Source organism: Ochotona curzoniae, unplaced genomic scaffold, assembly GCF_017591425.1.
Source record: "Ochotona curzoniae isolate NIBS_2020 unplaced genomic scaffold, NIBS_Ocur_1.0 contig_2321, whole genome shotgun sequence".
In the NCBI taxonomy this organism is placed as follows: Eukaryota; Metazoa; Chordata; class Mammalia; order Lagomorpha; family Ochotonidae; genus Ochotona; species Ochotona curzoniae.
This window is the reverse complement of record NW_024465421.1, coordinates 15663390-15676562: the sequence shown is the minus strand read 5'-3', so window position 1 is coordinate 15676562 and position 13173 is coordinate 15663390. Positions and strand designations below refer to the sequence as shown.

Genomic DNA, 13173 nt, shown 5'->3' with positions numbered 1-13173 from the left:
CTGGCCATGCTGCTGGACAGAGCCTAAAGTGAAAAAAAAAAAAAAAAAAAAGAAAGAAGCTCTGGGCAGCCTGACATTCATTGCCAGCGGGGCTTCTGCCAGGGTGACGCTCAGCACACCACTCCCTTCCGCCCTGCCCCACATCTTTTGTTTTTTAAAATTTATTTTATTTTTATTAGAAAGACATACAGAGAGGAGGAGAGATAGAGAGGAAGATCCTTTGTTGGATGATTTACTCCCCACATGGCCACAACAACGGCTGGAGCTATGTGGATCTTTGGAGCCTCCTCCAGGTCTCCTATGCAGGCACAGGGTCCCAAGGCTTTGGGCTGCCCTCGACTGCTTTCCCAGGCCACAAGCAGGGAGCTGGATGGGGAAGTGGAGCAATTGGGACACGAACCAGTGCCCATATGAGACCCCAGCAGATGCAAGGAGAGGATTTAGCATTAGGTCATCACACCAGGCCCTACATTTTGAATTTTAAAGGGTTGATTATTTATGGTCACTTTATTTGGAAGGCAGAGGGACAGACAGGACTAAATCTCCCATTCTCTGGCTCATTCTGCAAGCACCCCACCCCCGCCATAACCATTGTGAACCATGCTAAAAGCCAGGAAGCCAAGAACTCCAGCCCGGTCAGAGCCCCACCATCAGCTGTCTCGGGGACGCAGCAGCAGGAAGCTGGAGACGGAAGTAGAGGAACTGAGACTTGATCCAGCCTGATAAGAGTAGCAGGTGACTTCTGAGTTTTGAAATTTGTTCTTTTTCCAGGTGAGTGCTCAGGGGCCTGACCTTCCATCTTGATGCAGGCAGTGACTGGAGCCACAGCTCTCAGCCAACCCTGTCATCTTGGGAGGAAGCCACGGGGACCATGTAGTTCTCTGGCCAGCTAAGTGAGAATGTTCAGTAGAACCTCGCTTACAACATTTCCGACCTAACAACGGCTCACTGAGACACGACCTTACTGTGAGCTGAGATGCACCTGTATTTCAGAGCCCATTGATCCCCATCCATTTCCTTACAGTCCATGTTCATCCCAAGTATTTCCTTCTGAAAGGTCTTAAAGGCACAGACGGGCAAACTGGAAACACTGTGTTTAGGTTAAGGGGTGAGGCTTCCTGAAAATTGCTGAGATCTCATTTCTGTTTCTGGAAAACCTGATAGATCAGAAGCGGCTACTGAAGGCCGATGAAAGAGGTGGACAAACCCAGGATTACACCAAGTGTAAAACTGGAGGGATTTAGGACGCCCCTGAGAGATGCTATGTCCCTCCACCTGCACTCAGGAGCGAAGGGTCAGTAGCTTCAGCTTGGCCAAGGTGACTGTAGCTACTAACCTAGGTGCACCTAGAATTTCTCCAGAAGCAGCAACATTCCAGGCATTGGGTAAGGCACATTCCAGGGTCAGCCCAGCAAGACCAGCCTAGCAGCTTAGCTTACTGACTTGGTTTCTTTCCTATGGATAGGGGATGCCCTTCAAGGCCATCTGAAGAGCGAGAAGATGGTAATGCCCAAGAGGGCTGTGGTTCAGGTTAAGCTGAATCCCTACACTGATGTGATACCCCGGGTCAGGACTGTCTTCTTCTTTAAAAAAATTATTTATTTATTTATTTTACTTGAAAAGCAGAATTACAGAGAGAGAAACAGACACAGATCTTCCATGTATTGGTCCACTCTCCAAGTGAGTGCAATGGCTGGAGCTGAGGCGATCCAAAGCCAGGAGTCAGAGCCTCTTCTGAGTTTCCCATGTGGGTGCAGGGTCCAAGGACTTGTACCATCCTCCACTGCTTTCCCAGGCACATTAGCAGGGAGAACGACTGGAAGTGGGGCATCTGGGACTTGAACTGGTCCCACGCCCACATGGGATGCTGACAGCACAGGCAGAGGCTCAGCCTGCTAGAACATCATGTTGGCCCCAGGGCTGACTTTTTAAACCTCCTTATTTCTGTCTCCAGGGATGAGCTGTTTTATTAGAAGGATAACCAAAGCTGGCCCAAGAGCTCCAATGCAAGGGAACACCTGTTAGGAAGAACAGCTATCGGCATTATTGCAGGGATCGGCCTTGGGGTGCTTGAGGAAACTCAGAAAGGGGTTCAAGGGACAGAGGTCTACAGGCCCTTGAAGGTGCAACTGGGGCCGCAGGAGCCCTTGCAGGGAGCTCCCCCATGTGCCTGTCACCTTAACCTATGTTGCTGGCAGGTGGTCTTGTTTCTTCACTTTGTGGGCATGATGTGGGGCAGAGAGAGAAAGCACACAGAAAAAGTAGTGTGGTATTATGTCTTGAGGATTCAGAGTCCAACCTGATGTAAATGTGTGAACCTCAGCGTTTTGTGGCCCTGAGAAGTTGGAAACTTAACCGATGAAGGAGTGTGGGAGGTGGGCCTGGTGGGTTGGTGCACACCCTCAGAGGTGTTTCTTGCAAGGGCTTCGCTTGTGAAGCCTGAGTGAGGCCCAGCTGTTCTCGCCCTGCTTCCTGGCTCAGTGGATAAGCCTTGTTGAGCCTGGCTGCTATGCTGCACCATTGCCAACCTCAGCAGCAGCAGCCAAGCCAACGGGCCGGTCTTGTACTGTACACTATGGTCTTGTACACACCACCCGTCCCTTCCCTTCATGAGCAGCCTGTGTCTGGACTCTTGTAGCAGGGGTACAAGGCTGACTAATGTGTGCAGGTAACCTCACTCACCCCTTTACTGCAGGTGCTGGCCCCACAGCATCTCACCCCAGCACCTCACCATGCTGAACGCTGACAGTGTGTCTGATTTGCACAGCTGGTTTTCTTGGCTCCCTCAGATGCGCGACTCATGACACTTTGGCTTTGGTGTTGGGGAAAAAAAATATCTGATCTCTTTAGTTCATGAGAGGTGGAATATCAATTTTCAGCATGGCATTTCCTGATACTTTTAGTGTATTGTTTTTTTTCTCCAAAATGGGATGGAATATCTCTTTCCTAAACATAAGGAGAAATTGAGTGAATTATTTGGACAGTATTCATAAATCCATTACACAGATTGTGCCTGTAGTGTTTAGCTTTACTGATTTCTCTCACTTGGATCCATCCACCTACCCCTGTCTGCATGTGCCTTGATGGGACATATCTGAACATTTGACCCCTAAGCCCCACAGCGAGTGCGAGCTGATTAGTGCATTCCCGGAATTGCTCAGTTTCAGGATGGGAGCCCAGGCTCTCTCCAGGCCCAGCTGGGCTGCAACTCTCAGAGAAGAAAGGCAGACTTCCTCTGCAAGAAGAAAACAACAACAAAACAAACAGCAAAACAAACAAACAAACATGAAGCTACAGCAGCCAGGACTGGTTTGAGAACACAAACTGCTTAGGGCCAAGCAGCACTCACTTCCACCTATACCTGACACTTCCCGGTCATGTGACACAATGCTTTTTATTTCCATCATTTCCCCCCCCCCTTTTTTTTTCTTTTTTTTCCGTTTTTTAGCACCTGTAATCCAAAGGGTTCTAATACAAGGGAGTTTCAAAAGGTACATGGGGATCCAAATGAAATTACAAGATAAGGTTATTTTGATTCAGTGGTTTCCTGGAAGTAGGTATCCCGCTGTTCCCCGAGTTCCGATTCTTAGAAGGCAACCAGATTCTGATATTAAAACAAACAACAACAACAAAAAGCACACATTCCCCCTTGTTCTCTTATAATGGCATTGGAGGCAGGCAAGGGCAACAAGCAACAGAGGGTTTCTTCAACCAATCCAGGTTATTTCAGGAGGAAGCTCCCTGTAATAAAACTCAGTGTCTCCCAGGCCTGCTATCCCGGTGTAGTGTCGGACAAGTTTCCAGAATGGTGTGTGGACGGGGAGGAGGGCGCACAGTAGGTGCTCGGGAACCCCCCCCCCCACTTGAAATCAAAGAGTGGGGCTAACAGCGCGGGACACTTCCGTCCCCTGGTCCCGCCACCACCACCACGAGGGGTAGCCCAGCTGTCGGCACTGCTCTTCCTCCTCCTCCTCCTCCCAGCAGGCCAGGGCAGCTCCGGCTCCTGAGCCTCCATGGCCCAGGTCACCGCCCCAGCATCGGTGCTGTGTTGCCTTCGGGGCGGGGAGGCCCGCGGGAGGCTGCATCCAGGCAAGTCCCTCCCGCCGCCTCGAAGGCGGAGGCCTGGCAGGGGCCGCCCCCGCCGTGCTCTCAACTCCAGACTTCGGCATTTCCTCCCTCCCCGCTAGTTGGCGCGGCCTCCCTCGCCTCCCCCTCGGAAGAGGAAACTTCGGGGGCTTCGGGTAACGGGATCCACCGCGCGAGGAGGGGAGCAGCCGGAGAGCCGGGAGGGCCACCCGGGGAAGGAAGGGGAGGCGAGCCGAGCCGGGGCTAGAAGCTGGCCGACGACAGCGCGCCGGAGAGGGCCGCCGAGTGGGACGAGGCACGCCCCGAGCGCAGGGCGCGGCCGGGAGCCGGGGAGTGCAGGGCGGGCCGCAGCTGGAAGGAAAACTTGAGTTGGGAGAGGAGGAGGAGGCCGAGCTGGAGGAGGGCGTCTTCCCCCGGCCCTGCGAGGGGGGAGTCGCCGCTGCGGAGACCAAGGAGACGGGGACAGCCGGGCCGCCCGGGCGTTGCGCGCATGCTGGGCCGGGAGCGCTGCCGGGGCTGGCGGCCTGGGCTGCTGGGCCACCCCGGCCCCGGACGCCCAGGATGTCAGTTCACTACACCCTGAATCTGCGCGTCTTCTGGCCTCTGGTGACCGGCCTGTGCACGGCTCTCGTGTGCCTCTACCATGTCCTTCGTGGTAGCGGGGAAGCCCCGGCCGAGCCCCCAGACGGTTCAGCCAACGGTTTCCCGCTGCTCAAGGCCATCGTGCTGCTGCTGCTGGGCTACGTCCTCCTGCGCTGTCGCCACGCTGTCCGGCAGCGCTTCTTGCCCGGGTCGTCGCGCGTTGGGGGCCACTCCACCTTCTCCCCGAGGCCCTTCGAAGAGCCGGGCCTCGGGGTCTTGCTGGGGAGTTACTACGAGCATGAGGTGCGCCTTTCGCCGCACGTGCTGGGCCACAGTAAGGCGCACGTGAGCCGGATCGTGGGTGAGCTGGTGCAGGCTGGCCGTGTCCAGGGGTCCCCAGGCACCATCCCCAGAGGAGCCCTGGCCTTAGCCTTCCGCGGAGACTTCATCCAAGTGGGCAGCGCCTACGAGCAGCATAAGATCCGCCGGCCAGACAGCTTCGACGTGCTGGTGCCGCTGCGCCTGCCTCCGCTCGTGGCTCTGGAGCCTCGGAGCCTGGGTCAGGAGCCCGAACTGGCCCCGGCTTTCCGCGGCTGCTTCGTGTGTGCCCTCAAGGCTCCACCATCGCCGTCAGGGACCTCCGGGAACCAGTGGCTTCGGGACTGCAAGCCCTTCGCGGATGGCTTCTGCGTGGACGTGCGTGGGCGGCGCCATCTCTCTGCCACGCTGGTGCTGCGCTGGTTCCAAGCACACCTGCAGCGCTCGCTGGCCACCGTGCGCTACAGCCTGGAGGGGCGCTGTCGGGTGAGCCTGACCCCCGGCGGCCTGGAACATCCACCCACCTTGCACATCCTTCCCTGCCGCACCGACTACGGCTGCTGTCGCCTCTCCATGGCCGTGCGTCTCATCCCTGCCGTCCATATTGGAGACGGCGTCTTCCTCGTGGCGCCACCACCATCTCCCTCCCCCGGCGGGCCCCTGGCAGAGCTCTCCGGAGGCCTGCGCGCGGAGGCTCTGTGGGGTGTGAACACGGCACGCCAGGAGCAGAAGCTGCTGAGCTGGCTGCAGGAACGGGCTCCTCCAGGGGCCTGCTACCTCAAGTGTCTGCAGTTGCTGAAGGCTGTGCGAGACCTGGGCGCCCGCGGGCTGGACCCCATGGCCGCCGCTCAGTGGGGACGCATCCTGTCCTCCTATGTGCTCAAGACGGTGCTGCTGGCAGCGCTGCTGCGTGACAGTGGTCCGGTAAAAGACTGGGACGATGCGCACCTAGGAGAGTGCTTGGAGCAGCTGATTCAGTTCCTGAGAGGCTGCCTGCTGCGTCGCCACACGCTGTTCCACTGCGTCCTGGGCCCTGGAGGCGCGGCTGCCGAGGTGGGCCCGCTGCCAAAGGTACTGCGGGAAGCTGCCCCGGTGGACCTCCTGGCAGCCTTCGACAGTCACACCCGGGAGCTGACCGCAGCACGCTTGCTGTCCACGTGGCGAAGGTTGCCCCAGCTTCTCCGGGCCTATGGGGGTCCCCGCTACCTTGCCAGGTGCCCTCCACCCCGGAGTCAGCGTACCCTGGGGTTCCCGGAAGGTGAACCCTAAACCCTGAGGGCACCCTCCCACCCCACAAACCGGGCTCCCAGTGGGTGGGAGGTCAGTTAAATCCTAATAAGCTGCAGAAAGTGTGGGGTATTTGGGGGGAGGATGCTTCAGCTTTGGTGGCTTAAGTATCACTCCAGGGCTTCACCGTTTAGTAGAGTTAGGCCATCCGTCACGCCCACGGCAGTGCCCTGAACCAGCTAGGAAAATAATGCCAGTACAGTCACTAATTTGGCCCAGATGTTGGTGTGCGGGGAAGGTCTGGATAGAAGATCCTGCTTGTAGGGAAGTAGAGAGAGGAAGCAGAAGCTGGCTGCAGGCACCTGTCCTCTGTGGGGTTTCAGGCATAGATTGTTCTGCCCCATCCCCCTCAATCCAGTGTTTCTGACATAATTCCTTGCTAGGTACTGCACTCCTGAATGTTTTTGTTGTTGTTGTTTTCATTTTTGTTTTCCTAAAGTGATTCTTCAGCCTCAGCTGGCCTGGAAGTTCCTCTCCAGCACTTCATGTTCTGAGGCATATAATTTCCACTCTCTGCATTCATATTCATGTCTTTTTTTTTTTTAATGATGCAATCATGGGCACCTGGCTGGACTGTGGACCATTATGTCACATGTGTTGTATGACCCCAGGGGACTCAGTGGCCATGCTGACAGAACCGGTAGCACTTTATTCCAATCAGCACTCTCCTGTGGTGGTCATTGCTGGCGCCCGGAGTGTTGCCTCTGTAAGACAGGCTAGTTTCATTTCCTGCTGGTTTACCCCACCTGCAGGCCACCAGCTAGCAGGTACTGCCATGGGTCCACACCCATTCACTGAGCAAGCACCGTGTGAGCCAGCCAGCTGCTGTACAGAGTGACACACTGTAGAGACAGCACTGCCAAGGGCATGCAGCAGGCTGGAGAAAGACAGCTGTCAGTCTTTGCTTGTAAAGATGTTCTCTTCAGAGCTTGCTTCTGGCTGGAGGCAGAAGCCTTTGGTTTGGTTTCAGCAGACCTCTTGGCTGAGCAGGTTCTCCCTGGCTTTAAAGAAGCAGTACAGACAGCGTGGGCTGCCCTGCCTAGCAGGTGGGCACTGCTCTCTGTCAGTGCTCAGTGCTGTGTAGGGGGACAGAGGGTCTCCTCCCCCGCCTGGAGCCTTATACCATCTCCCCCGCACAGGCTGAGAGTGAGGAGCTAGCCCACGTCTTGCAAAACATCTCAGTGTGTGAGGCTCCAGGCTGGCTGGCCAGTGAACTCCCTGATGGGCCTGCAGAGGAAGTGAATATGGCTGAGGGCCAGGAGACCGCCCTGGATGGTCGCCAGCTGTCTTTGAGCGGGAATGTCCCCAAGTTAAGTGTGCCTTGTGACTAGGAGGAGCCCTGTGGGAAGACTGTCCGGGTTTCAGACACCTCATTTCGTAGCTCAAGTTCAGAATGGCCGGTCTTCAGCCTTTCTAAGCATTATACTTTGGGATTCTTTTTCTGTTTTGTTTTGTTTTTCTCTAAAACAAGACATGCACTTCCTTTGCCTCTAAAGGTAAAATTTGGAAGACAAACATGGTTAGATGAACAGGCCCATCATTTAATTTCCAAGCTGTTTTTTTTTGGGGGGGGTGGGGGGGCGCAGACTACTTTAACCTTTTCTCCTTGAGGGGGCTCTATTTGGCATCTGTGGGAAATCATTGTGAGTAAGTCATTGGTAAGGCATCCTTCTCATCAGGGCTGCCAGGATGCCTGTGCCCCTTGTGGCCTAGGACCAGCTCACACCTGTGAATGTTGTGCTGGCTCATAGGGGTCGTTTTGGGGAGCGGTTCCCCCTGCCACCACCAAGGTCTTGCCTAGCTTTAGAGGTCACTGTTGAGTTTTAAGGTACCACATGATGTAAAGCTATTAGTCTGCCAACTTCTTGCAAAGATCTAACCTGCACAGTTGTTTTTCTTTAAACTTACTTTTAAAAATGAGTGCCAAAATATATCGTATATGTATGTGTGTGTGTACATATAGATATACATATATCTCTCCCCATATTCTGCCATGACTCCTGTGCAGTAATTAAGCTGGCTGCGTTCGGGGGGAATGAGGCTGTTTAGAGAGATGATAAGAAGCTTTACAAGCTGAGTTTTCCAAATATTTCTGACTTGATAGCTTCCTTTTTTTTTTTTTAATCTTGATATTTTAAAATATAAGTCTGGTAACATATCATTATTGTAGTTTATTATAATTATTATTATTATTTGTTTCAGGTTAATTACCCAAAGCCTCATCCATTCTCAAGATTCTCTAAGTTTTATTTTTTTAAATTAATGGGCATTGTGTTTGTGATTTTTTAAAATATTAATGTTTTATTTAAATGCCATGTCGAGCAATTGTTCCGTATGTGGTAACCAAAATGTAAGAGATTTTTGATCAATTTTGGTCCATGTGTAGTAATTCAAAACATGTACTGTGTACAAATTAAATAATAGGGGCCTATTAACCAGGCGTGATGGCCAACTGAGGCACTTCAGCTAAACTCAATTTATGTCCTGTTTGGGCTGCATCATGTCCTTCATTTAAATGTACACATTTTTGGTGTGTGATTGGTACTGGAAACTCTTAATTGCAAATGTTCTTGTACCAATAAGGCTTATTGTTCATCCAGTGCCCGAAGAAAATGTTTTGGGGAAGATGACTCAGGCGTTCGGAGACGATACAGCCTTCAGTCCCTCCCCCTGGCCAGGCTGGCCAGCCTTGCAGAGCTCTGGCCCCGGGGGTGGACAGGAGGAGATGGGATCTTTTTGCAAAAATGAAACTGAAGCTGAAAGAAAAGGAGGGTACGAGGCAGCCACAGAAATAGGAGGATTTTAGGAAAGCAAGAGGGAGAGAGGAGAAGGGCACGGAGGGGCATTGTACGAGGGTGCGAGAGAGGTTTGGGTGAGGAACCATGTTTTTTTTTTAAAGTGTGTGCTATTTCCAGTCAGGGGTCGCAAACTCAGCAGCCAACAGACAAAGGGGTGGGGTGGGGGGGAGTAAATTAGGAAAGGGGTGTGTGGGTGGGGTGGCCTATGCCTGCCTGCCTGCCTGCCTGCCAGCTTCTTGGAGAAAAGGAGAGAGAGAAATAGTTAGAAAATATAATTTTTTAAAAGGTTAAATTTGCTGATTTTTCATCAGATAACTAAAAGTTATTCAAAACACAGTGTGTACCAGATAAAAACCTGGAGGCTGCCAGTTTGCGACCCCTACCTTACACGTAGGTGAACTTGAACTCCCCGAGTATGTATAAGGCTATCTTTTCTGTTACAGATATGGTGGTATTATATATAGTTGGGGGTGTGATGTTTCAAGTCTTCTCCATACCTCAGGCTTTATTGTAGAAAAAAAAAAATTAACCCAGCCACAGATAACATTTAACTCACAGTTCCCACAAGGACCCTGCAGGTCTCTCCAGACCCACTCCTGCCAAACTGCCTTGCTATCAGCATGTGCAGATTGGTGACGAGGAAGAATTGCAGAGCAGTGCTTCTATTATAGTAAAATTCACCATTATTGTTCATTTGGGAGCAGTGGTGTTCTAATCTATATATTAACCCACACCGGTGCCTGGGAGCCCTAGAGGAGCAGTGCCAAAGTCTTTGAACCGAGCGTTCCAGCCTTGCGCCATGCTCACTGCCACGCACACAGCTCTGATCAGACGTCCTTGACTGTCTCAATTCCTTTCTGACTCAATGGCTCCTGTCCCCATGGGCTTCCCAGCACTGGAGGAGTTAACCCAGCCCACTGCCGAAGCATCTCACCCTCACCGGGGTTATCTGTAGTATGGCTTTGACCTTGGTGAAGTCCTCTCATCTCCCATTTCCCACATGAAGGAAAATTGTTTTTCCCTCTCCAGTGGTAGAGAAAATGAACCTCATGCATGAACAATTCAAGAGGGAAACCAGTTCAGTGTTATCGTGGTGGTGTGGGTTGAATTTTTTTTTTTTTTTTTGTGATTGCTTGTCTATTACTTAGACTCGACTCTTCTTTGAATAGCTATGTAGCACATGATTGGGTGGGACTAAAGCAAGTATAAGTTGTAGGAGGGTGAAGAATATGGGAACATAGACTAAAATGTGCAGCTAGATGATTTATAATCTGGTTTTTGGAGTATCAGAGATTCAGGAATAATTTAGTGCCTTTTGCTATAAAAAAAAGTGCCTTGATTTAGTCGCTTGACTTACAACATTCCTCCTATTTGATTGTAATTTTGAATGTGTCTTCTGACCCCAAACTGTGTATTATCAAAACAGAAGTGTTGTTCCAATAACAGAGACCAAAGAGCTCATCCAAACAGTATAGCTGCTACAGCCTGTGTGATTCTGTATTTCGGAATCGCACCATACATCCTTGGCCCAACCGGCCAAGGCCTGCCATTCGTGTTCTCTTTCAGGTTGGAGTCAATTTGCACTTTCTCATCATAGTGGTCATTTAGGGACCTTGTTCTTTTATATATACATATATATATATATTTGCTGTATTAATAAAGAAAGTTGGAGAAAGCTCTGGACTGAACCACAGATTTGGGGAGGGGGGAAACGACTGGGGTTCTGCGCATGGTATGGGGGAGGACAGCTTTGCAACCCTGGATGGCAATTCTTTGCCCAAACCTCACCTGCTTGTAGTGGGGTGCAGTTCCTGAGCAGGAAAGCTGGGGGTGACTGTCAGGGCGTGCAGGTGTGCGGCCGGGGTTCTAGCCTTCAAGTTTCTGTCCTTACCTGGAACCGCCAGCCCTCCACCCTTCCTCTCTGCCCTTCCTTTTCCTATTCACCCTTAGCACAATTCAAGTCTTGGCTTCTTCCTGACTCAAGAATTTTACCCAGAGGTTTCTGAGGCCCACAGGCTCGCTCAAGATGATAAACCCTGCAAACAGGAAAACCCACCAGGCTGCAAGTGGGATGGACTTTGGAGAACCCAGTGCAGTGTTCACAGCCTCAGGGGCCAGGCAGCCGTGGAGGGCACCGGCAGCCCCAGGGCGCTTGTGCAGGGTAAAGGGCACAATTGGTTTCCTTTTCCACCAGTCTTAGAGCCCTGGGGTCTTGAGGACACACAGCATGGTGGCCACAAGGATATGGCTTTTCTCCTCAGCTCCCACACAATGAGAGGGGCCGAGAACTGAGCATGTGTTTGTTAGAGGCCTCCCCTGATTCTCACTGCTGTCTGGGAAGGCTTCTGCCACTGTGTGAACAGCTAGCTGCTGATGGACGGAGAGCCGTGAACTAGTCCAACCTCACTGTCCTCACTGTCCCTGCAGTGACCTGATGACTGCGGGGAAGCAGCCAAGCCTAGCCCACATCAGCAGAACCACCTGTCAGCTCACGAACACTCCCTGTTTAAAAGTCACCGAGCTGGGGGTAGTTTGTTGTTCAGCAATAACTGACTGATTTTGGATGTGCTGTGGTTTGAACCCTCAAAGTTGGTGTGTTGGAAACTTATTCCCCAACACAGCAGTGTGGGACGATTTTTTAATTCCATATTTTTGTTTTAAAGCAGAGACAGAAGTCTCTCATTTGCTTTCACTTCCCAAACATCTGCAGCAGCTTTGGCTGGGCCAGGCTGAAGCTGGGAGCTCCAGGTCTCCCTCATGGGTGTCAGGGCTTCAACTACTTAAGCCACTGGGACTTCTTCTGGGGGGGGGGGGGGGGTCTGGCTTTGCAGGAAGCTGGAGTCAGGAACCAGAGCTGGGATTCCAACCCAGGCACCCCGATGTGGGATGCATGTGTCTTAACCTGCAGGTCACACAGACAGACTTTGGTACAGGAGCAAGCGTGATGACTCAAGTCAGCTGCCCTGCAGTGGACCCAGGCTTCTTCCCACAGTCGCTGAGTGCTTTGGGGGAGCTTGGTTTACTGCTAGACAGTTGAGCGGTGCCACCGTCTTCATGCCAAGTGTTTACACAGCTGCTTGGAGACCTGCCTGCATCTACCTTTGTCTTGTAAATGGAAGCTATTAGAAATGAGAGTGCTGACTGACAAGGTGCCTTGGGTCTCAGATGTAACCAACCGAGGTAATGAGCCAGGGTGCCTAATGCGCTATGCATGGCCTCGGCCACGCTCACTGGTTTAAACCTGTGAGGGTGTATTCAAGTATGAAGCGGAAGAACAGCAATCCAGAGCCTGAAGGAAATCGCATCTGTTAGGAACACATTCGGGCACAATTTGTAAAAACTTCACCCAACTTCAACAAACAGGGGCATGTTGTGTCATGCAGCCCGGAGCCTGGAGGTAGAGAGCCAGCAGCCAGGGAGGAATTAGGGCCCTGGGATCCTGCTGCAGTCTCAGGTGCTCATGCTCCATAACCGTTAAAGCTGTGATCTCAGTTCCATTCAATGGCTGCAGTCTTTTGGGAAAGTTAATTTGTTTGAAACTTAGTTCCTTCGTTCGCAAGACAGGGGTGCTAATTCCTCCCTGCATGGGTACCCTGGGAGAATTTGAGAGTACACATGTGCAATGGAGTAGCTGTGTTCTCCGGGGAGCAGTGTGCCCCCATCTTGGGAACAACTGGATTAATCCCTGTAAACAGCGGTCATCCTCTGGCACTGTACCCAACATCTGCCTGCCGCCAGCTTTCTTCCCGAAGGAGCTATGAGTGAGTCTGTGTTGTGAATACTTGTGGGGTGAGTCCCCGGAAGGAAGGAAGCACAGACAGAGCATCAACCACCCCAGCTGACTTTTTTTTTTTTTAACTTTTGAATTACATCATTTGCTTACAAATGTTCTGCCTAACTGAATTATCCTTGCTTGCCTTCTGGGTAGAAGGCGTAGGTGAAGGTCCCAATTCTAGTCCATGATGTTGGGCTGGCAACTAAAAAAACTTGCTTGGAAGCCTCCTGGAATTGAGCTTGAGGCTTCAGAGGACGCAGCCGGGCATGGGCCAGGCTTGCAGGGCTCTGGATGGTGTTAGAATGTAGCCATGACCATGACCCATGG

The 13173-nt window shown here is 52.1% G+C and overlaps 1 protein-coding gene across 1 annotated transcript; it reads left to right on the top strand.

Moving 5' to 3' along the window:
* Positions 1–4293: 4293 nt before the first annotated feature.
* On the top strand, positions 4294–9204 carry ITPRIPL2 (ITPRIP like 2). Its single transcript, XM_040973274.1, has one exon. The coding sequence runs from the start codon at positions 4648–4650 to the stop codon at positions 6253–6255; it is 1608 nt and encodes a 535-aa protein (XP_040829208.1). The 5' UTR covers positions 4294–4647; the 3' UTR covers positions 6256–9204.
* Positions 9205–13173: the final 3969 nt, after the last annotated feature.

Excerpts from the sequence above, each read along its gene's own strand:
- ITPRIPL2 (XM_040973274.1), top strand. The coding sequence starts at position 4,648 with ATGTCAGTTCACTACACCCTGAATCTGCGCGTCTTCTGGCCTCTGGTG.